This window comes from Ranitomeya imitator, chromosome 3 (assembly GCF_032444005.1).
Source record: "Ranitomeya imitator isolate aRanImi1 chromosome 3, aRanImi1.pri, whole genome shotgun sequence".
NCBI lineage: Eukaryota > Metazoa > Chordata > Amphibia > Anura > Dendrobatidae > Ranitomeya > Ranitomeya imitator.
Genome location: NC_091284.1, coordinates 704,708,349 through 704,732,722, shown reverse-complemented (window position 1 = coordinate 704,732,722; position 24,374 = coordinate 704,708,349). Strand labels below are relative to the sequence as shown.

General features: G+C 43.3%; 1 protein-coding gene across 4 annotated transcripts in view; it reads left to right on the top strand.

Moving 5' to 3' along the window:
• Positions 1 to 292: 292 nt before the first annotated feature.
• The window catches only part of CSRNP2 (cysteine and serine rich nuclear protein 2), an 89,906-nt gene continuing 65,824 nt past the window's right edge, over positions 293 to 24,374 (top strand). Inside the window, exons 1-3 of one of the 4 annotated variants that reach the window (XM_069758616.1) lie at positions 695 to 1,272; positions 15,371 to 15,516; positions 15,669 to 15,758. In XM_069758616.1, coding sequence (XP_069614717.1) covers positions 15,757 to 15,758 — 2 coding nt within the window. In that variant the 5' untranslated portion in view covers positions 695 to 1,272; positions 15,371 to 15,516; positions 15,669 to 15,756. Of the gene's footprint in view, positions 1,277 to 15,370; positions 15,517 to 15,668; positions 15,759 to 24,374 lie in introns of all 4 variants that reach the window. The other 3 variants (XM_069758618.1, XM_069758619.1, XM_069758620.1) reach the window with 3 other exon arrangements.

Genomic DNA, 24,374 nt, shown 5'->3' with positions numbered 1-24,374 from the left:
CCCGTACCGCCCCCCCGTATAGGTGATTGCTCCCCGTGTAGGTGACTGCTCCCCGTACCGCCCCCCGTATAGGTGATTGCTCCCCGTACCGCCCCCCGTGTAGGTGATTGCCCCCCGTACCGCCCCCCGTGTAGGTGATTGCCCCCCGTACCGCCCAAGTGTAGGTGACTGCTCCCTGTACCGCCCCTAGCGGCCCCCCGGTCACGTCCAGCAGATAATCGCTTCTCTGCCCTTTCCTAGCTGGCGGTAATGCCCGGCACTGGCCCGCTCCTCGCCGCCACACTGAGGTGTCTCCCTGCCTCTTTAAATGACCGCCACATCCGCAGATCTATATGTCACGTGACATGCCGCTGCCTCAACACAAAAGATGGAGATTTCTCCACAGTAACCGCATAACCAGCTCGCGGCCAAACAACGCGAGATCTCCCGGCGGTTCGGCGCTATGACGACGCCCCTGTGTAGAACAGCTCGAGTCCGCCACGGTAACTGCCGGTTGCTCTCTGTGCGCCCCGGTATCTGCGGCCCGCACAGTCCCGTCACTGTGAAGCCCCAGAAGGGACTTTCGTGGTCGCAATCCTCTCACAACCGCCTCCTCGTAACCCTTGACCCCTCCCACACACTGCAGCATCTCCCATCGTCCCTTACGCACTCTGGACTACATTTCCCAGTGAGCCTCGGGCCGTTGTGTGACGTCACAATGCCTATAAGTGGACGCATTGTAACGTTCTCAGCCCATTGTTACCGATGTACGGAGCCGGGGCGGATAGGGCAGAACGTGGCCGCTTTCCCCGGATTCTCTACTTTTGAGGTGAACCTGGGACGTGGGAAAAAAAGCCCGTCATCTCCTGAGCAGCAGCAGAAATAAACCAATAAACGCCCTTTCTTTGTGACTGATCTGCTCAGCAGGACTGTCCCCATCCTCCGTGTACAGGACACCGACGAGGAGATGACATTCGTGCGGTCTGCAGCAGCTCCGGCCCCCGCCGCTTATTACGCGATTTAATGCACCGACCCTTCCGCCCCGGCTTCGCCTGAACTCCCCAATAACCAATGCTGTTGTCATCCAGTCACTGTCACCCCCGATCTGCCACACACCCTTCTATCAGATCGGGTCGTGATTCGTGTGCTGCATAAACCCCCTAAAGGGACACATCCCCACCCCCTCCTCCACAATCACTAGGACTTGCCCTTTAGAAAAAGAGGAAAATAAACATCATCAGATCACCAAGCGGACCCGGCGATCACCAGACTAGAAGGAAGCTCGCCTAAAAAGTAGGTAATGTCCATGTGTTGTGTGATCTGCTGCTCCCGGGAGGACTGGGCTTTAAATCCCAGTGTGGAATGCGGGGCTGGGCTGCAGCTTGTGGTGTGTGATGCCTGAGTGTGTGATGGTTGTGGTGTGATGCTTGAACTGTTTGATGGTTGTGTTGTGGTTTATGGTTGTGGTGTGTTGGTTGTTGTGTGATTGATGTCCAGAAAGAAGGAAAAATGAATGGCACTGAGATTAAATGTAATGAGTTACTTACTGGTATGGAGGGGTACACTCTGAATCATTGGCACATTGTGGGAGTGGAGTCACTTGGTGGAGGGTGCTTGCCAGAAATAAAACATGTAGGTAAATCCAAAGGAAGAAGAAAGCAGCAACACTTCCGTTATGTGACAACGAAACCTTAGTCCTTTATTTCCAATATAAATTCATGGACAAGGTAATAAGAGCAGGGACAGTGCAAGTAAAAGGACGACGGCTGTTTCGCGTTATACAGGTCCAGATAAGATTGTGATTGATGGTTGGTTGTTGTGTGATTGATGCTTGGGTGTGGTGTGTGATGGTTGTGGTGTGATGCTTTGTTGTGTGATGGTTGTTGGCTCTGGTGTGTGATGGTTGTGATGTGATGCTTGGCTGTGGTGTGTGATGGTTGTGGTGTGTGATGGTTGTGATGCTTGGCTGTGGTGTGTGATGGTTCTGGTGTGTGATGGATGTGATGCTTGGCTGTGGTGTGTGATGGTTGTGGTGTGTGATGGTTGTGATGCTTGGCTGTGGTGTGTGATGGTTGTGGTGTGTGATGGTTGTGGTGTGATGCTTGGCTCTGGTATGTGATGGTTGTGGTGTGATGCTTGACTGGTGTGTGATGGTTGTGATGTGATGCTTGGTTGTGATGTGATGGTTGTGGTGTGTGATGGTTGTGGTGTGATGGCTGTGGTGTGTGGTGGTTGTGGTGTGTGATGGTTGTGGTGTGTGATGGTTGTGATGTGATGCTTGGTTGTGATGTGATGGTTGTGGTGTGTGATGGTTGTGGTGTGATGGCTGTGGTGTGTGATGGTTGTGGTGTGTGATGGTTGTGGTGTGATGGCTGTGGTGTGTGATGGTTGTGGTGTGTGATGGTTGTGGTGTGTGATGGCTGTGGTGTGTGATGGCTGTGGTGTGTGATGGTTGTGGTGTGTGATGGTTGTGGTGTGTGATGGTTGTGGTGTGATGGCTGTGGTGTGTGATGCTTGGTTTTGTGCAGCTTCTCTGGATGACATATCAGGATTGTACATCTGCTATTTCTGCCACAACATCCCATCTAGTGATAATATATCTTCTGCCCGGTCAGATCTTGTGCGTTGCTCATGTATGACATTTCATATTGTGATTTCATGAAGAGACGTAAGATCATATTGGTGCAATGTGGTTATATATCAGCTGCTGCAGAACTTCTTGAGCAATGGCCTGCCTCTTGTAAGTGAAGTCGTTGATCGAAATGATTACTTTGCAATGGTTACCTCATTGATGAAATCCTGTAATGTTGACCAGGCCTATTCTGGGGAATGAAGCCCTCCGGGTTATATGACCGGTTTCTGACCTCCCCCTGTATTACTACAGTTCTGCGTAACCAGGACCACAGGGGGACCCTTTTAATTGTAAGACTGACACGGTGACACACAGGATGTGGTAGGAGCTTCCTACAAATGTCATTTTTATTGTCTGGAGCATTCAGTGTTTTCTTCTGTTGGTCGTTTGAGATGTAGGGGTCCGACACGTCCCTTTTATGAATCTTCTAGGTGATAGTAATACGTTAAATGTGGGAAATATTTTCTCTTGATGGAATACTAGATCCAGAGAGGGCGATTATCTCTTACAGAATACATCTCCTTGTCACCAACACATCTTGGCTTTTTTGCTCTGTAAGGGCCACCAAGGCCGAGCGTCTACACAGCACAAATCCTCATTTTAGTATTTATTTTTTACTAAGAAAATGGACTTCTAGGAATTCCTCATCAGCGTTACCATATTTGTAGGATTTGGGGGTCTATTTTAAGCTTCAGTTCTCCTCTTCTGGCATTGGGAGCAGCAATTGTTACCGATTTCTGCTTGACCAGTGGTCCTTGTAAGATGTGGCCTCAAATCCTATTCATCTGGAATGTGAGATATGTCTGGGAAGCTTGCCAAGGATTAGATGTATAGGATGTGAGCGGACATTTTCACTACCACCATGTGATGTGCGTCCCTCCTCCCAGAATATATGGATTGTGCCGATTCCTGTTCCTTGACCACTTCTAGGTATGGCACATCCCAGTAAGTAATAACTTCTACCTGCACGTCATTTACGACATGTCCCTTCTCTGTGGAGATAATAAATCCTCATTACAGAAGCCTCAGTGCCTGCTGAATGGTTGGTATGATGCCATGTGCGCCACTTCATAGGATTTTTGATTAATTGACTATGCTGAGGCCTTCTCATCAGTTCTGTTGGTATTGGTTTTGGATAGATAATTCGGCATTGCAGATTGATTACCGCTGAATCTGTCAGTGCCATGGGAAACGATTAGGTCACTACATGTCTGGTGCCAGTACAAGGCTGGTAATAGTGGGCGAAGAACATGTTGTACAATATGGTAAAGAATATATAAGCTGAATATTTTGTAAAATATATATTATCAAATTTGCATGTATTTATCAAAGACCGACCGAAACAAGACAGGAGACTATAACCAGTGCACAGTTGCCTATACCAACCAATTCTCCACAAAGACGTCTTGGCTTTTTAAGGTCTTCCAAGGCCGAGTGTCTTCACAGCACAGTCCTCTTTTGTAGCAAGTTCAATGGAAATTTTGTCTTTCTCATATTTAACTTTACTAAGAAAAGATACTTCTTGGAATCCCATATCAGATTTACCATCTGATGCATTTACATTTGTTCTCCGTTTTTGCTTCACCATTGGTCCGTGTAGGATGTGACCTCAAATTATATTCTTCTGGAATTGAACTGAACTGCTCCCCTGCTGTCTGCTGGCATTGTGCGTTCCAGGGCCGAGTCCACATGTTGGGCCTCATTCATTATTTCATGTTTTGAACAGATGCAGCACATACTTGTTGTAGGGCATGTTCACACCTTCCTTTTTTTGCAGAGGAAGTGAGCACAAATTTTTGATGCGCCAGTTCAAGTGAAAGTTGACAGTTCTCGGATTCCATCCTCTTGGCTCTCGAGTACTGTAGTTTTTTTCCTCGTATAATGGGTTGGAGAGGCTTGGAATTGTTTTTTTTGCATATGAGAAAATGCCATACTTATAAAACCAGACACACAGACTAAAAATGAATGAAAATTTGGATCCATCACACAGTAAGACATTACTGCAAATTTAAGGTTAATTTGATGCCAATTTGAAAAGTTGGAATTTTATTAACTTTATTGTAACAGTCAAAATGAATGGTTTCTCCGATTTCCTCCAACACTCCAAATACATACTGATAGAGAAACTATATTGTGAGCCCCGATGGGGTCAGTGATCGTCTGGAAAGCGCTGTGGAATATGATGGTGCTATATAAGTGAGTAAAAGATATGTGAAGTAGTATATACACACTTGTAGATTGTGAGCCCTGGCGGGCAGGATCTTCCCTTCTGTACTAGTTGATGACTCGTCTTGTTTAAGATTATTGTACTTGTTTTCTATGTATACCCCTTCGCACATGTAATGTAAAGCACCACGGAATAAATGACGCTATAATAATAATACAATGCATTTTCATGACACCTGACTGGCAGTGATTATGGAGCAAGATGTGTATTATCACATCGGAACTCGATCCTGAAGCCATTGATCTTTTTCTATGAGAAACCACACAATTTGTTTACGTTTGGTGAAAGGTCTGCAAAACTGGCATCGACAAGGCTTGTTCTGCATAATATAGGCTTGTTTGCGCAGTGGCTTGACAATACGTCTGTGTCCACACAGGTTGGATATGGTGCAGATTTTCTAGAAATGGTGCAAACTCTGGCGCTGTTGGTCTCTGCATGGCAAAGGGGAAATCACTCAAAAAAAAACAGGAAAAGGAAGGACTATAGGGGGCCAAGATGACTAAACTGCGAAAAATAAGCCCCATTAAAAGCTGAATCTTTATTGGCTATACATTAAAGGGAGCCTGTCATGTCCTTTTTGTGTTTTATAATGCCCCCAGTGTGTGTTCTTACAGGAAAGCTCCCAGTATATACAGTGCCTACAAGTAGTATTCAACCCCCTGCAGATTTAGCAGGTTTACACATTTGGAATTAACTTGGCATTGTGACATTTGGACTGTAGATCAGCCTGGAAGTGTGAAATGCACTGCAGCAAAAAAGAATGTTATTTCTTTGCTTATTTTTTTTTAAATTGTGAAAAGTCTTTTCAGAGGGTCAATTACTATTCAACCCCTCAACCCACCAGAATTCTGTTTGGTTCCCCTAAAGTATTAAGAAGTAGTTCAGGCACAAAGAACAATGAGCTTCACATGTTTGGATTAATTATCTCTTTTTCCAGCCTTTTCTGACTATTTAAGACCCTCCCCAAACTTGTGAACAGCACTCATACATGGTCAACATGGGAAAGACAAAGGAGCATTCCAAGGCCATCAGAGACAAGATCGTGGAGGGTCACAAGGCTGGCAAGGGGTACAAAACCCTTTCCAAGGAGTTGGGCCTACCTGTCTCCACTGTTGGGAGCATCATCCGGAAGTGGAAGGCTTATGGAACTACTGTTAGCCTTCCACGGCCTGGACAGCCTTTGAAAGTTTCCTACCGTGCCAAGGCCTGGCTTGTCCAAAGAGTCAAGGCTAACCCAAGGACAACAAGGAAGGAGCTCCGGGAAGATCTCATGGCAGTGGGGACATTGGTTTCAGTCAATACCATAAGTAACGTACTCCACCGCAATGGTCTCCGTTCCAGACGAGCCCGTAAGGTACCTTTACTTTCAAAGCGTCATGTCAAGGCTCGTCTACAGTTTGCTCATGATCACTTGGAGGACTCTGAGACTGACTGGTTCAAGGTTCTCTGGTCTGATGAGACCAAGATCGAGATCTTTGGTGCCAACCACACACGTGACATTTGGAGACTGGATGGCACTGCATACGACCCCAAGAATACCATCCCTACAGTCAAGCATGGTGGTGGCAGCATCATGCTGTGGGGCTGTTTCTCAGCCAAGGGGCCTGGCCATCTGGTCCGCATCCATGGGAAGATGGATAGCACGGCCTACCTGGAGATTTTGGCCAAGAACCTCCGCTCCTCCATCAAGGATCTTAAGATGGGTCGTCATTTCATCTTCCAACAAGACAACGACCCAAAACACACAGCCAAGAAAACCACAAGGCCTGGTTCAAGTGGCAAAAAATCAAGGTGTTGCAGTGGCCTAGTCAGTCTCCTGACCTTAACCCAATTGAAAACTTGTGGAAGGAGCTCACGATTAAAGTCCACATGAGACACCCAAAGAACCTAGATAACTTGGAGAAGATCTGCATGGAGGAGTGGGCCAAGATAACTCCAGAGACCTGTGCCGGCTTGATCAGGTCTTATAAAAGACGATTATTAGCTGTAATTGCAAACAAAGGTTATTCCACAAAATATTAAACCTAGGGGTTGAATAATAATTGACCCACACTTTTATGTTTAAAATTTATAAAAATTTAACTGAGCAACAAAACTTTTTGGTTTGTAAGATTTATGCATCTGTTAATAAATCCTGCTCTTGTTTGAAGTTTGAAGGCTCTAACTTATTTGCATCTTATTAAACCTGCTAAATCTGCAGAGGGTTGAATACTACTTGTAGGCACTGTACATGCAAAACCACTGTATATCATTAGTAGATTGCATCACATACCTTTCGTTTCTGGCATTGGGAAGGAACTATTTACTGCTTCAATCACGGTCAGTCATGGTCCTGTTCAAAATCATTCACGCCCGCCGCATTGTGATTGATTGCCGTGACAGGTCGGACGTTACGGCAACAGTGTCAGAAATCCCGCGATGGCGCACTGCCCATCGGTTCCCTGGCATGCACACTGAATCTGGGTGTTTTCTTGTCACATGTGCGCATGCTCTAGAGCCGCTTTGAGGCAATAGCCACATGATAGGTTGTGAGATTGCCTTGTGCAGGCATGTACTACGGAGGACAGAGAATGAACTTCAGTCCAATATTGCAGCCAGCATGCAGCCAGCGGGTAAGGAAAGGGTGAATCAAACACCCAAAAACCCCGCCTCCATGGCTGAAGATTGTTCCCTCCAAATTCAGGTGACAGTGTCCCTTTAATTTCAAATGCCAGGGCTGAATTTCAGCTCCCGTCTGTACCTGATGGGTGCCAGTGTCTTTCTCCTAACCACCACGGAGCATGCCCATGAGTGAAAACAAGCTGGGGACGTACACCCAGATTCAGTGAGCATGCCCGGGGAGCCGATGGGCAGTGCACAATCGCAGGATTTCCAAGGACTTTACCGTAACCCATAAGAAAAAGATAATTATATGAGGATATATAATTGTAATATAAACCTAATTCCAAATGAAAAATGTTAAAGTCCATTATTCCAATAGATAATGGGCATTATGTCATGAAAAAAACCATTTTGATATGGTCCTTTACACTGTGCAAAAAGTACTTGGCTGTAAGAGATTTTTGGGGTTCATCAGGGGACTTGTTTGTAAAAATACAGAGGGAGCTGCGCTGTCAGTGAGCACTAGGAAGAACCCTTGGCTGTGAGGTCTAGAGGTGAAGTGCAGATTAGTATTTTTCATTTGTGTTTAGTTATTTATTGGACACTATGGTTTACTTTGAGGCAGTGATCCAATTGACGGTTGTTGTATTTATGGTATTTCAGATTATTTCTGTATATTCCCTATGTGGCATTCACTTGCATGCTATTTTTTGGGGCATATTATTCATTTGAAAAAATGGTCCTATTGTTTTAATGGATGTTGTGCTCAGTTTTGGGATCTACTATATCTGTAAATGAGGGACAGTGATTAATTGTGGCTATACTCTAGGTCTGTTTATATGGCTCTGCTTTCACTCCTTCATAATTACACGAGTTCTCTATATATCAGCAGTTAACTGACACCTTTTTGTCCAATACACTGCTCAAAAAATAAAGAGAACACATAGACAACACAATGTAACTCCAAGTCAATCACACTTCTGTAAATCAACCTGTCAAGTTATGAAGCAACACTGATTGTGAATCCATTTCTCCTGCTGTTGTGCAAATTGAGCAGACAACAGGTAGAAATGATAGGCAATTAGCAATACAATCCCTATAAAGTAGTGGTTCTGCAGAGGGTGACACATACCATTTCTCTGTTCTCATCCTTTTTGGCTGTTGTTTTGGTCACTTTTGCATTTTGTCGTTTTTCTCACCCCTAGAGGTACAGTAGCCATCCCGCAGAAGTTGCTCATGTAGTGCAGCTCATCCAGGTTGGCACATCAATGCAAGCTGTGGCAAGAAGGGTAGCTGTGTCTGTCAGCAGTGTCCAGAGCAAGGAGCAGATACCAGTAGACAGGCCTGTACACCAGGAGACGTGGAGGGGATCATAGGTCAACAACCTAGTAGCAGAACCTCTACCTCCTCCTTTGTGCAAGGAGGAACAGAAGGAGCAGTGCCAGAGCCCTGCAAAATGACTTCCAGGAGGCCACTAACATCCATGTGTCTGCACAAACTGTCAGAAACGGAGTCCATGAGGTTGGTATGAGGGCTCGCCTTCCACAAGTGGGTATTGTGCTTCGAGCTCACAATGCGAATGGCATTTGCCAGAGAACACCAAGATTGGCCAATTCGACATTGGCACCCTATGCTCTTCACGGATGAGAGCAGGTTCACAACTGAGCACATGTGACATTCTGCTGTCTGCAACATTCTCCAGCATGACCGGTTTGGCAGTTGGTCAGTAGTGGTGTGGGGAGGCATTTCTTTGGAGGGCTGCACAGCACTCCATGTTCTAGCCAGACGTACCCTGACTGTCATTAGGTACCGGGACGAGATCCTCGGACCCATTGTGAGACCATATGCAGGTGCAGTGGGCCCTGGGTTCTTTCTCATGCATGATAACGCTAGGCCTCATGTGGCTGAAGTGTGTCAGCAGTTCCTGCATGATGTAGGCATTGATGATATGGACTGGCTTTCCTGTTCCCCAGACCTGAGTCCAATTTAGCAAATCTGGTGCATCATGTCTCATTCCACCCACTCACGCCACATTTCACCACAGACTGTCCAGGAGTTGACTGATGATTTAATCCAGGTCTGGGAGGAGATCCCTCATGAGAACATCCACTGCCTCATCAGGACCATGCCCAGGCATTGTAGGGAGGCCACACACACTACTGAGCATCACTTCCTTGTCTGGAGCAGGGGTGTCAAACTGCATTCCTCGAGGGCTGCAAACAGGTCATGTTTTCAGGATTTCCTTGTACTGCACAGGTGATAATTTAATCACCAACTCATTATTTGTGTAGGTGATTAAAGTATCACCTGTGCAGTACAAGGAAATCCTGAAAACATGACCTGTTTGCAGCCCTCGAGGAATGCAGTTTGACACCCCTGATCTGGAGGCATTTCCACTGAAGTTGGATCAGCCTGTAGTTTGATTTTCCACTTTGATTTTGAGTATCATTCCAAATCCAGACCTTCATGGGATATTAATTTTGAGTTACTTTGATCATTTTTATGTTTTATTGTTCTCAACACATTCCACTATGCAATGAATACAGATTTGCAACTGGAATATTTCATTCAGTGATATCTAGGATGTGATATTTTAGTGTTCTCTTTATTTTTTTGAGCAGTGTGGTTTGAAAATATTTTAAAATATTGATGCTATGTTAGCTACCTTAGGGCCAGTCCACAATTGTTTTTAGTATAGAAAGGTAGGAGACAAAAAAAGCGCAAATAGGGTCTTATCCCCAGGATTGTTTCCAATCAATTATGAGAGAACTGCTCACCTGGTGGTACACAATAAAGGCATGTAGTTGTCAGCTGCTGCAGAGCCACAGGTCGGCGATGTGACCTCTCAGAACCGTTATAATAGATGAATGTGGATAAAATCCGGGCTGCTGCAACAAATGATGGATCCAGATATAGTTATAAGATATTCGGGTGGTTTATTCAACGCGTTTCGAAGCTCATGACTTCTTCTTCAGGAAGTTTCCACAGAAAGATATCATGAGCTTCGAAACGCGTTGAATAAACCACCCGAATATCTTACAACTATATCTGGATCCATCATTTGTTGCAGCAGCGCGGATTTTATCCACATTCATCTTTTATAACACAATTGTTTTTAGTGATTTGATACTTTTAGCATATACCTAATAAAGATTCATCTTGTTAGTGGGGTTTATTATTCATAGTCTGGTCAGAGGTGAAATCCACATTGAAAAACCGCAGCAAAATGACAGGACAGGTTGTGAATGTCTAATCTGCAACGCTGTTCAATTTCCCATACACATTTTCTTCACATGGTGCAGATTAGATTTCATAATAATCTTTTCTACGACTCTAGAACAGTAAGGCCACGTGCACACATTGAGTATTGGGTGAGTTTTTTTACCTCAGTATTTGTAATTCAAAACCAGGAGTGGGTGAAATATACAGATGTGGTATCGTGTTTCTATTTTACTTTTCCTCTGATTGTTCTTTTCTTGGTTTTGACTTGCAAATACTGAGGTAAAAAAACGTACCGAATACTCAACATGTGCACGTGTCCTTACATTAATACCTCAGCTAAGCGGCTCAGCAGGCCACGTTCACATGTTGAGTATTTGATGATTTTTTTTTTACCTCAGTATTTGTAAATCAAAACCAGGAATGGAACAATCAGAGGAAAAGTGAAATAGAAACACATCACTACTTCTGCATGTATCACCCACTCCTGATTTTGGCTTACAAATACTGAGGTAAAAACTCACCAAATACTCACATGTGCACGGGGCCTCATACAGAGCAGATTCTGGAAAGTCTGCTACATATGTGACAAGCGTGAGCATATCATAAACTGTGCCTCAGTTTTGTAGCCTTAATATCAAGTAGATTGAAAGAGAAAAAAGACAGAGGCACCATTGTATTCCCATGTCATTTTTGCTCCTTTTTTTACTTATTGCTAGTCTGCACCACTGTCAGTATTCAACTTACCTGTGCGTCTGCAGAATTATTCCTTCATTGAAAATTATTTTTGCACACAGAATAATTCACAGTATATCTGATAACGATCACAATGCAGATTTGCATGAAGGAGTCCTTTTGATTATAATTCTCTATGTAAGCACCAACATACTCCGCAGCACTTTACAATTGAGCGGGACATAGACTCATAGAATGGTAGAGTTGGAAGGGACCTCCTGGGTCATCTGGTCCAACCCCCTGCTCAATGCAGGATTCACTAAATCATCCCAGACAGATGCCTGTCCAGCCTCTGTTTGAAAACTTCCATGGAAGGAGAACTCACCACCTCTCGTGGCAGCCTGTTCCACTCATTAATCACCCTAACTGTCAAAAAGTTTTGTCTAATATCTAATGTGTCTCCTCCCATTCAGTTTCATCCCATTGCTTCTAGTCTTTCCTTGTGCAAATGAGAATAAAGACGATCCTTCTACATTGTGACAGCCCTTGAGATATTTGTAGACAGCTATTAAGTCTCCTCTCAGTCTTCTTTTTTGCAAGCTAAACATTCCCAAATCCTGCAACCGTTCCTCATAGGACATGGTTTGCAGACCGGTCACCATTCTGGTGGCTCTTCTCTGAATTTGCTCCAGTTTGTTGATGTCTTTTTTAAAATGTGGTGCCCAAAACTGGACACAGTATTCCAGATGAGATCTGACCAAAGAGGAGTAGAGAGCAATAATGACTTTGCGTGATCTAGACTGTATGCTTCTGTTAATACATCCCAGAATTGTATTTGCCTTTTTTGCTGCTGCATCACACTGTTGACTCATGTTCAGTTTATCTATTAGTACACCCAAGCCTTTTTCACATGTGCTGTTGCTTAACCCTATGCCTCCCATTCTGTAAATGCTTTTTTCATTTTTATTGCCCAGATGTAGTACTTTGCATTTTTCCTCTCTCTCTCTCTTTAGTATTAGCTATCCCTCCTAGCTTTGTGTCATCAGCAAATTTAATTAGTGTACCCTCAATTTCTTCATCTAAATCATTGATAAAGATGTTGAACAATACAGGGCCCAGGACACAGCCCTGTGGTACCCCACTTGAGACATTCTTCCAACTGGATGTGCTGCCATTCACGACCATTCTTTGGGTCCAATCACTAAGCCAGTTCTGAATCCACCTAACAGTTGCCTTGTCCATTCCATACTTAGTCATTTTTTCAGTAAGGATTGTGAGATACTTTGTCAAATGCTTTGCTAAAGTCAAGATATACTATATCTACAGCATTTCCTTGATCCACCCAGTCAGTGATTCTGTCATAGAAGGAAATTAAGTCAGTCTGACATGACATATAAAGGCAATGTCCAACACATTGTTCAACAGTTACAGGAGTGAGGACCCTGCTTACATTCTATAGAGATGGGGGCAGACACAATACATAGAACGTATTTGTCATATATGATATAAAGCTGCAGGATCCAGTCATCAGCCGGTATCTGTGTAAGTGCAGTAACCAAGTGCTATTCGGTGCATGGAATGATGTGGAGACAGATGAATAAGGGAGGAGATTCTTACTAAAAATTACAAGGTAGAACAGAGGATAAGTAAGTGAAGTGAGGTGATGGGTCTGTCCAAAGAGATGTGTTTTTAAATCACACTTAAAAATGTTGGGGATAGGTACTAATAGGATTTTCTGTGCTAGTGCATTCCCCAAAAACTGGCGCAACACACAGAAGTCTTTGGTGAAAGAAGTGGGAGGTTCAGATTATGGAGGATGTTAGTCTAAAGGTACCTTCACACTCAGCGACGCTGCAGCGATACCGACAACGATGTCGATCGCTGCAGCGTCGCTGTTTGGTCGCTGGAGAGCTGTCACACAGACAGCTCTCCAGCGACCAACGATGCCGGTAACCAGGGTAAACATCGGGTTACTAAGCGCAGGGCCGCGCTTAGTAACCCGATGTTTACCCTGGTTACCATTGTAAAAGTAAAAAAAAAAACACTACATACTTACCTTCCGCTGTCTGTCCCCGGCGCTGTGCTTTCCTGCACTGACTGTGAGCACAGCGGCCGGAAAGCAGAGCGGTGACGTCACCGCTGTGCTTTCCGGCTGGCCGGCGCTCACAGCCAGTGCAGAGAAGCAGAGCGCCGGGGACAGACAGCGGTAGGTAAGTATGTAGTGGTTTTTTTTTTTTACTTTTACGATGGTAACCAGGGTAAACATCGGGTTACTAAGCGCGGCCATGCGCTTAGTAACCCGATGTTTACCCTGGTTAAGAGTGAAGACATCGCTGAATCGGCGTCACACACGCCGATTCAGCGATGTCTGCAGGGAGTCCAGCGACTAAATAAAGTGCTGGACTTTCTGCAGTGACCAACGACATCACAGCAGGATCCTGATCGCTGCTGCGTGTCAAACTGAACGATATCGCTAGCCAGGACGCTGCAACGTCACAGATCGCTAGCGATATCGTTCAGTGTGACGGTACCTTTAGATCAGTTGAAGAACACAGGGCACATGTAGGAGGATATAGATGAGGGAGGAGATTTATGTGGATTGCTAACTAGTCTAATGGCTGGCACAGGTTGGATGCATTGGTGTAGGGGCTGGACAAATACTATTATGAGTGCCGCATTCAGGACTAATTGGAGAGGAGAAAGTTTGGTAAGGGGAGACCTATCAGAGTTGCAGTAGTTAAGACAAGAATTAATAAGAGGCTCAGTAAGAGTTTTTCCTATTTAAAGGTGAGAAAAGGAAAAGGTCCGATTCTGGAGATTTATTTTTTTTTTTTTATTGGAGAGACCACAATTAATAAACAAGAATTTTCCATGAAGGACCTGTTTTGAAACCAAGAAAACGCCTAATTATTGTTTTGTATTTTTCTTTGTGAAGCCAGTTTTTCTGTGAGGTATATATATCCTGACTCCCATAGACTGTCATTTCTGACTATGTAGTCTGCATTTCATCACTTATGGGACGTGCTTGCAGCCTCTGTTCCTAGCCCTTCAAGGCTGTCAGGTTAGTTGTAATGTAGCCAGTTTTACTCTATGGGGCTGTTATAAGTTAACTTTCAACATCCATAAACATAGATTACTTATATTGTTTTATTTCACTTGCTGCATCACATTTGAACATGCTGTTAAGGAGGCTTTCCACAGCCTAGATTCTAGAACATAACTCTTTTTAGAAGTTCAATGAAGTGGCATGTGCCATGTAGCCATGCCAGCTCTAAGATTTCTAATATGGTACCTCTTCCTGGACTTTTTCATGTAAACTCAGTACTTCCACCAATTTCTGCTGCTCCACTCCAATAATTCTGGAACAGTGTTATTTTTCTCCTGTAGTGATGCTGGCCAATCAAATTATGGCTGCGTCATATAGAGGGGGGAAAGCAAACGCCCACTGAGGTGATAGCTGCAGCCTGGCTCAGTGTGTTTTCTTGAGATGAGTTTTTCTTGCATGAAAATGATCCTTTCCTTCTATTGCAACACAGGAGAGCAAGAGCACAGGAGAGTGCATAGCCGTGGCCCTGTACCAAATCGTGTTACAGGTGATGCGCTGCTGCTCTCCTGTGCTACGATAGCAAGAAGGGACGTGGCGATTTGAGTTCTCACTGTGATCACATGATACAAATCTCTTTGTCAGGAGAGTCACTGAGTCAGGCTGCAGCTGTGATCTCAGTGGGTATTTGCTTTTTCCCCTCTATGATGTTTTGATTGGCCTGTGTTATAAGGGTGAAAAAGCAAAGTTCCACAGAGAAGTTCTGTGGTATATGCCCAGTTGGTTGAAGTGAAAATTTGGGCACTCTTTATTACTGGGGGCTTAACTTTGGAATGGAGGGGCATAGATAAACTGTTCCCAAACCAGTGGAACAGCAGCAATTGAAGGAGCTACTAAAAGGTTTTTTTTTTTTTTAAATCCAGTGAAAGGTCTTCTGTGATTAATTTCTGGTTGTAACAGAATCTAATATAAATAACTCTCCATTTCTCCACAGACTTTTTAGTGATCGGCTCATCCATAGGGATTACGAAATGCTAACCGTGTCATCATGTGGGCAGAACAGGGCAGAGGAGTCACCAGTTTCTACTGAGCCGCCTCCTAGACAGTGACACATTTACCTTTCAGCATGGTTGTTTGTTAGTAAGTGGCTGTGTATGTCTTGTAGTGTAGTGTCTTTGGGAGTATCAGGGTTGTGGCTCTGCTCTACCCATGACACACATTATAAGTGCTAAATCCTTTATATATCAATTAATAAATGTGCATAAAAGGTTTCTTTTTGCGGTATTTTACAGATGCAGCAGAGCAGCGTTTGATATTTTGCTCACCTTGTGGTGATGCGTTTTGCATCTCTGGTTTTATTCAAAGAGTTTATTAGCAAAGATGTGAGTATATCAGGTAAAGCCAATGTAATAATAAAAACATCTGACATAATATCCTGCGGCAGATATAAGCTAGTCCATATAATGCAAGTTTTTTTTTTTTGCTACACACCAATACAGTAGATCAGACAAAGATATACAAGGACTACAAGTTTCTAAGCAGAGCGAGGGCCATCACAGCACGTTACACCCCGGTGCCTGATTTCATTTTGCTGAACCTATTATTTTGCCCCCACCATTTCTACAAGTGGTGTCATTCTGTAATTGAGTACTAGGGCTTGTTCACACATTACAGGTTTCCTGTGGATTTTTTAATCAACAAGAAGTTCTAATCCTAGGGCCATGATGGGCACCGAGACAACAAATACAACCAAGACAAAAAAAAAGTGCCAGTACAAAATGTTGTAATGCAAATTACCATAAAATATATACCGTACTTTATTAAATACGAATATTTAAAACCTTGCAGACAAAATGTGAGAAGTGGGTGAGCAGCAGTGGGGAACCCCAATAATAAAGTAGTTATTTTATGGTAATTTGCATTATTGACACTTGCAAAGGATTTTTAAATCCATAGCAAGTTAATTCTTTCTCCAAATTTTGCAATTTAGGCTGTGTGCACTCGATGCAGATTTAGTGTGGATCCGCAGTGGTTTTTTCCGCGCAGAAAAAATGCTGTGCTAATGGTGCGGAAAATTCGTCATGAAAAACGCTGCGGAACAAAAGTAGTAGCATATCACGTCTTTTGTGCGGATCTGCAGTGTTTCTGCACCCTTCCATTATAGAAATCCGCACTGGTAAAAAATGCATGAAATCCGCATAAAAACGCATCAAATCTGCACCTGCGTTTTCTATCAGGAGATGCTGATTTTGTGCAGAAAATTCTGTATCCCAATCCGCAACGTGTGCACATAGCCTAAGAATGTAAAATCCGCAATAGAATTTGCAACAGTTTTTTTTCTCTCATATGATGTGGAGATATTACTCTCACTGGAGCAGACTGCAGTAGTTTGAGTTGCAGTTTTACAATTTTTAAAGTAAAGATTGATTATGTACAGGTTATTGATCCATAATAAAGTGGCTATATAATTATCAGCTAATTGTGTACTTTCATTTACATTGAACCTGATGTGTGGTAGTAACATCTGCTGCGTGTTGTAACACCAGCATCCCTGCATGCCGCTGCTCCTCCCAGCCGGCAGGGATGCCGACTTACTCACCGCCCAGGCCATCCTGCTGCATCTCCTGCTTCGCCTTCCATGTCCCAGGGTCTGGCAGAGTGCTTAGGGCACACGTGCACTTCTGTCTCTTATAGAGACAGTGCACACACTCCTAATGTGTCCTCAGTTCATAGATTGGAGGCACTTAATACTTAAAGCCCCTCCACCTGTTGGAGATGCCTGAGCAACAAGTGTAGTTAGTCATCACGTGGAACAAATGTAGCAAAAAAGGGAAAATCCAGCTTCCAAAAAAATGCCAAATTTATTGTGAATAAAACATGAAGTCCGGTAGGATGAATTCACATGATAGTGAGTAACAGATTATGCATTTCGAACAACAGCTTCTTCTTTCTCAAAGCTCAAGTAGTTAATCAGTCTGCCAGTTTGTTACTAGGTTCCTGTACCAGTCCAGTTAAACATGCATCCGTACCAGTTCTTCTTTCCAGCATTCGTCTGAGACAATCCTGAAACCGCTCCTGTGGTACCTGGAATCCACGCTGCCTATACCAGTAACTTCTGAACCAGTGTCTACTTCATTACCATCTCTATCCTGTCCTGTCTTGGACTCAGTCAATTTCTGCTATTCTGACCCTTGGAGTCAGCTTCTGCAGTATCGGGGCCTGCCCTAGGAGTGGTACCTGGCGGCTACTTGCAGCTCAAGCCTAACTCCACCATTAGGCGCTTTAGTGAATACTAGATAGCTGCAGGTAACTAGCGTAACTACAGGTAAGGAAAGCCCATGGCACATTAGGTCCGCAATCCACCAGCGTGACACTTGCATTAGAATAATGATGGTCAACTTGGCACTTGAAGAGGTTGTCCTCTACTTTTTCTTTGATGACTGCAAGCGAGTATTTCTGATCAGCGGCCCCCGACACCGAGAACAGCTGATTGGCCCAGGTGTCGGACCCCAATTGATCAGACATTGATGACCTATCCTTTTGGATAGATCATCAATGAAAAAGTAGTGGACAACCTCTTTAATAAAGGGCTCAAATGCAAACCTTGACCCTGTCGAAGAGATGATAAACACATGTACAGCAATTATGCGCATCTTAAAGGGATTATCGAGGCATACTGTGCTGCTCATTGTGGCTTCTGTTGTAAATTGGCTGCACAGTTGCGTAGGCAGTCATTCCATACCCAATAAGTACCATGCACTGGTGTTGGATTAGACCCACTCACTGAGCGTTGGCTGATTTGTCTTGGCAACTGTACCATCCAATGTGCCCCTTGATAATGACCCCAAAAATAAGTATACTGTGTGCACTAAACAAAAATATATTTGCAACATTATGGTATATTTAGGGTATGTGCACACGTTCAGGATTTCTGATGTTTTTTCTGCGTTTTTTCTCGATAAAAAAGCATAAAAAACACATACATATGTATCGTATGATTTAGAATGCATTCCGCAATTTTTGTGCACATTGCGGTAAAAAAAAGCAGCATGTTCAATAATTTTGCGGATTTTTCGCGGTTTTCCCGCTATTTAATGCATTGGGAAAGCTCCGGAAAAAACGCGCAAAAAAACGCACGCGGATTTCTGGCAGAAATGTCCGTTTTTTGTCAGGAAATTTCTGCAAGAAATCCTGAACGTGTGCACATACCCTTAAAGAGAAAAAAAAAATATTTGGGGAGGAATAAAATAAGGGACAAGCAAGATACTTTTGAGCTGCTGACAGGGCCTCTATAAAGAGCAATATGGCGTCTGAACATTAGGAAAAAATGAGACGCTTTGCACATAATTTGGCCAATTCATGCCTGCCCTCTATAAAGCAATTGGCAATTAATAATTTGCATTCCCACCCAAATTTTATCTGTAATTACCGTCCTTTGTGTAGCGATCATTACATGTGTTTTGTATCATTGCTTTTCTTATGTAAATTCAGTTTATGGCAATGAGGCAACGAAGGAACGTGCGGTAGTGCAGAGGTGTAATGGGATTCCCATGCAATATCTGGGCATGTGTGGCTCTAACTACAGGGCAATTGGGCTTTCTCCGGGACCTCTTTGTGTTAAAAGTAGATTTGAAGAGTAGTTTCCTGAAGTAAATGTTTACTAAAATTGGTACAGCTAAAAAGGCAATAGGCGCACAAGTAAAGGTACCTTCACACATAACGATATCGTTAACGATATCGTTGCTTTTTGTGACGTAGCAACGATATCGTTAAGGAAATCGTTATGTGTGACAGCGACCAACGATCAGGCCCCTGCTGGGAGATCGTTGGTCGCTGAATAAAGTCCAGAACTTTATTTCGTCGCTGGATCTCCCGCTGACATCGCTGGATCGGCGTGTGTGACGCCGATCCAGCGATGTCTTCACTGGTAACCAGGGTAAACATCGGGTTACTGAGCGCAGGGCCGCGCTTAGTAACCCGATGTTTACCCTGGTTACCAGCTTAAACGTTAAAAAAACAAACACTACATACTTACCTTCTGCTGTCTGTCCCCGGCGCTGTGCTTCTCTGCACTCCTCCTGCATCCTGTGTCAGCGCCGGCCAGCCGGAAAGCACAGCGGTGACGTCACCGCTCTGCTTTCCGGCTGACCGGCTCTGACAGTGCAGAGGAAAGCAGAGCGCCGGAGGACAGACAGCTGAAGGTAAGTATGTAGTGTTTTGTTTTTTTAACGTTTACGCTGGTAACCATGGTAAACATCGGGTTACTAAGCGCGGCCCTGCGCTTAGTAACCCGATGTTTACCCTGGTTACCGGGGACCTTGGGATCGTTGGTCGCTGGAGAGCTGTCTGTGTGACAGCTCTCCAGCGACCAAAAAGCGACGCTGCAGCGATCGACGTCGTTGTCGGTATCGCTGCAGCGCTGCTTAGTGTGAAGGTACCTTAAGGCTATGTGCACACGTTGGAAAAGAGGTACAGAATTTTTGTGCACAAAATCCGCATCTCCTGGCAGAATCCGCAGATTTGATGCGGATTTTGCTACTTCGGATTTTTAACATGGGTGCAGAAACGCTGCAGATCCGCACAAAAGAAGTGACATGCACCTCTTTGAAATCCGCAGCAATTCCGCACTGATTTTTCTGCACAGCTATTTTTTTTCCCCATTGAATAACATTGTACTGTACATCACAGTGCGGATCTGCAGCGTCTCTGCGCACATAGCCTAATAGTGCACCATAAGGACAAGGATGATGCAAGGATAACCTATTTTTTTCTCTCTTTTTTTAGAAAGGCAGCATTTATACTTACAGATTTGAGAATGAATTCTGTTATTCATAATGTTGTTACCTAAAAAAGGACGAAAAAAAACTTCCAAAAATATTAAAACTTCAGAAGTTGCAATATTAAAGCTCCCCCATTTGTGCAATGGATGTGATTTTGCTTCTGACCTACAATCAGTTGTCAACATCACAGGCGCAGAGCTTGGAAAGCTGGAGAAAATGAGAAGTTATGTGTCATGGAGGCCATGAAAGGGATGAAAAGACAGGATGTTATTGAGTCAGGAGTGAAACTTTATCCTCGGCTGTGGGATACCGGAGCGTATTTCTACAGCAGGTTATTGCGCACATGTCCTTGGTTAACCCTTACTCTTAAAAGTTCCCTGCACTCTTCTCATAAAATTCATGATTGGTGTTGTAATTTAACCCTTTACAAGCCTCGGTTGACAATATTGCAAAACTGCATTGCTCAAATCTAACATTGTTTCTAGTGGAGATTAATACATTTTATTCAGCTGGACCCCCTGAGAAAGCAGACGGTGAAACTGTGAAATATGCACCAGCTCTGTGTTGGTTACGCTTTTCTGACTCTGAGCATGGGGTTTGTATAAATGTTGCTGTGAATATATACACACACAGTCTACTTGGTTATAATATACATCTATAGTTGACTGCTTAGTCACCTCTTTCTTGGATTATAATGCCTTTAAAATTGAAGGTTTGAACTTTAAATATATACATTTTATTTAGTTGTATTGAACCCTGACCATCACCTATAAGATCTTGATGGTCATTTGTTTTGTGATTTATGAATAAAGCTATTGAATTGCATTTGTCTGCGTACGTTTTGGATAGTGTGCAGCCAAATGCTATTGCTCGTGCTGTCAAGCATTAGATACTAGACCAGGGGTCCCCAACTCCAGGCCTCGAGGGCCGCTAACAGTGCAGGTTTTCAGGATTTCTTTAGTATTGCATCGGTGGTAATGTGATCATCTGCACAGGTGATGATTCCAACCCCTGTGCAATACTAAGGAAATCCTGAAAACCTGCACTGTTGGCGGCCCTCGAGGCCTGGAGTTGGGGACCACTGTACTAGACGGTTAGGCTAGATTCACACACAAGTTCTCTCTTCTGAGCACTTACAGTTGTTTTTCCATCAGAATTCCTGAAAAACAGGATTATGATGGAACCATTTACTTATGAGCCCTGCAGAGTCACTGTGGACGCTGTCCAGGAACAGTCACGGCAGTGTTAGTCTTTTTCAGGCCTGCACAAAATTGTGGTAGACCATGGTTTTGTGCATGTTGTATACACTGCCAGACAGCATCCAAAGTGACACCGTTTGCTGTGTAACAGTGAATGGTCCTGTTGGAATCTTTGTTTTTTGGGGGATTCCGATGGAAACCCTGAAGATGTTCAGCAGAGAGCCCTGTATGTGTGTGACTGAGCGTAGCCTTATAGGTCATACAGGTCATGGAGGCTTTTAGTTGGGAGATCATTGGCACCCCATTGGTTGCACTCAATAACTTCAAATGTATAGATTTTATACAGTCAATCAATTGCAATCACACATTGTGACTCTGAGACCTTTATTGATTTATTTAGATAGTTTAGAACTGGAAATGTTGGTCCCACCTTCTGATCTGAATCAATTCTGCAGGTATTAGTGCATACACAAGGCTGTATGTCAGTAATTCGTAGGGGGGAAAATAATCCCATGGGAAAGTGGGATTGTCCACTATCAAACCTAATGGGTCTCATTGTTCCATTGACATATGGAAACCTTGCCCTACCGGAGGCCAGCCCAACCATGGGTGATCCATTTGCTGCCGCTCCGCTAAAACCATATGAATGTTTTATGTAGCAGCATTAATCTTTACAGTTTGGTCTTTTATCATTTGAGATCAGAGTTTACCCACTTTCGCCCCACTTACCGTTCATTGATGGCTACTTCTATTTGTCGACTGTGTTTTAGCTCATCAATCTGCCGTCATTCTGTGCTGCTCTACAGGAGGATTTGGCATCAGTTCTGACATGTCAATCTTTAGTAAAAAAAAAAAAAAGAATTGTTTTGGTACCTTATTAGTCAGTTAAAAAAAAAAAAAAAGATAGATTACTTTCAGTTAGGGATCGTTCACACAACTATGTTTTTGGTCCAAGTGACATCCGTGGAAAATGGACCAGTGTGAATCAGTGGGGCAGAATGCATTGGCTACTGTCGTGTGTCGTATGAGTCTTGTCTATTCAAGTCTATGGGTGCGTAAGAAAGAATGATTCCTTATGGAGTATTGGTATGACATCTGATTTTTTTTTTAGATGTATTGCTATTCTTTAACATGGGAAATTGTATTTGGTCTTGTACATTTTTTAATTGTTGCTTTATAAAACCAAAAGCCATACAGATGACAAATGAGTTATCTGGATGAAACTGCATATTTTTTATTTTGCGCTAGTGTGACCCTAGCCTCAGAAATGGGAAAATAATAAGTTTGTCCATAAACCTTTTAATGGCTAACAAAAATAAAATAAATTGTTAACAAGCAAGTTTTGAAGAGTACTTACAAATATGACAGTCTTTGTTTGATGCACTCCACACAGGACTACATCTGTCACAAGGATTTACGGTATGTCTTACTACAACGTCTGAGGAACCTGGCTCAGAGATAGTGGGGGCATCATGTCTCTGATCTTAAGTCAATTTTGGAACAGTAAAACTTTCACACCACTTATCTTAACTAATTAAAGATATAGGACCGGATTCATCAAAGCTTCTGGCATAAAAAGATTGGAAAAGTGGCAACATTTCTGGAACAACTCAAGTCTGCGCTAAAGACTGTCCGGAGTGATGACTTGGACCTTATTCTCCAAGCTCATTTTTGTTTTTTTAAATGAACATTTATTATGCCATATGTCTGCTCTTTGTTATTCCATGTCTGATGAAGAGCCCTAAGTTGTCAGGAAAGCTTGCTTTGGTATATCATTTATCATTTTATTATTGTTAATAAACGGTATAAATTGGTAATAAAAGGTATATTTACGAGATGGTTTTTGTTTCTCTTACTGGGAGCAATCAATTATGTTCAGTAAATACTTATATTTCCCTTTAAATAACAATTTGTATATATTTTCATAAAGCTTTTGCTATTCTACTATTATTCCTCCTGAAAGTGTTTGAATAAATGTAAAACTTGGGGTTGCCATTACCTATTCAATGGGATATATCATTAGACATTCGATCATTCTACAATGGGAAAGGTGATGGTCAGTTGCCTGTTTTAAACACACATTTTCTTAGAATAATGGCTAAAGATAGTTTTCTTAAGCATATTCTAGGATTGATAAGTCATATAACCCCTTCACGACCTTGGCATTTTGCGTTTTGTTTTGTTTTATCGTACAGTGCACTGGGAAACAGAAGAAAACATTCCAAATGCTGTGAAACTGCAAAAAAGTGCAATGCTACAAATTTTTTTTTTTTTACCATGTTCATTAAATGCTAAAACTGACCTACCATTATGATTCTCCGGGTCATTACAAGTTTATAGACACCAAACATGTCCAGGTTCTTTTTATTTAAGTGGTTAAAAAAAAAGGTTGTAAAATAAAATTTTAAAAAAAGCGCCATTTTTCAAGACCTGTACCATTTCCATTTTTAGGGATCTGGGACTGGATGAGGGCTTATTTTTGTTGCACGATGAGTTGATATTTGTATTGATACCATTTTTGGGGTAGGTATGAGGATTTGGTCGCCTGATATTGTATTTTAGTACAATGCTGCCGTGGCCAAATACCGTAAGGCTACTTTCACACTAGCGTCGTACGACGCACGTCGCAATGCGTCGTTTTGGAGAAAAAACACATCCTGCAAAGTTGTCTGCAGGATGCGTTTTTTCCCCATAGACTAACATTAGCGACGCATTGCCACACGTCACAACCGTTGTGCGACGGTTGCGTCGTGTTGTGGCGGACCGTCGGAACAAAAAAACGTTACATGTAACTTTTTTTTATGCGTCGTGTCCGCCATTTCCAACCGCGCATGCGCAGCCGGAACTCCGCCCCCTCATGCGCGGCCGGAACTCCGCCCCCTCCTCCCCGCAACTCGCATTGGGGCAGTGGATGCGTTCTAAAACTGCATCCGCTGCCCCCGTTGTGCTGCGTTGTCACAGGATGTATCAGTACATCGGCCTTATTATAGCATTTTTATTATTTTTCTCATGCCATTGA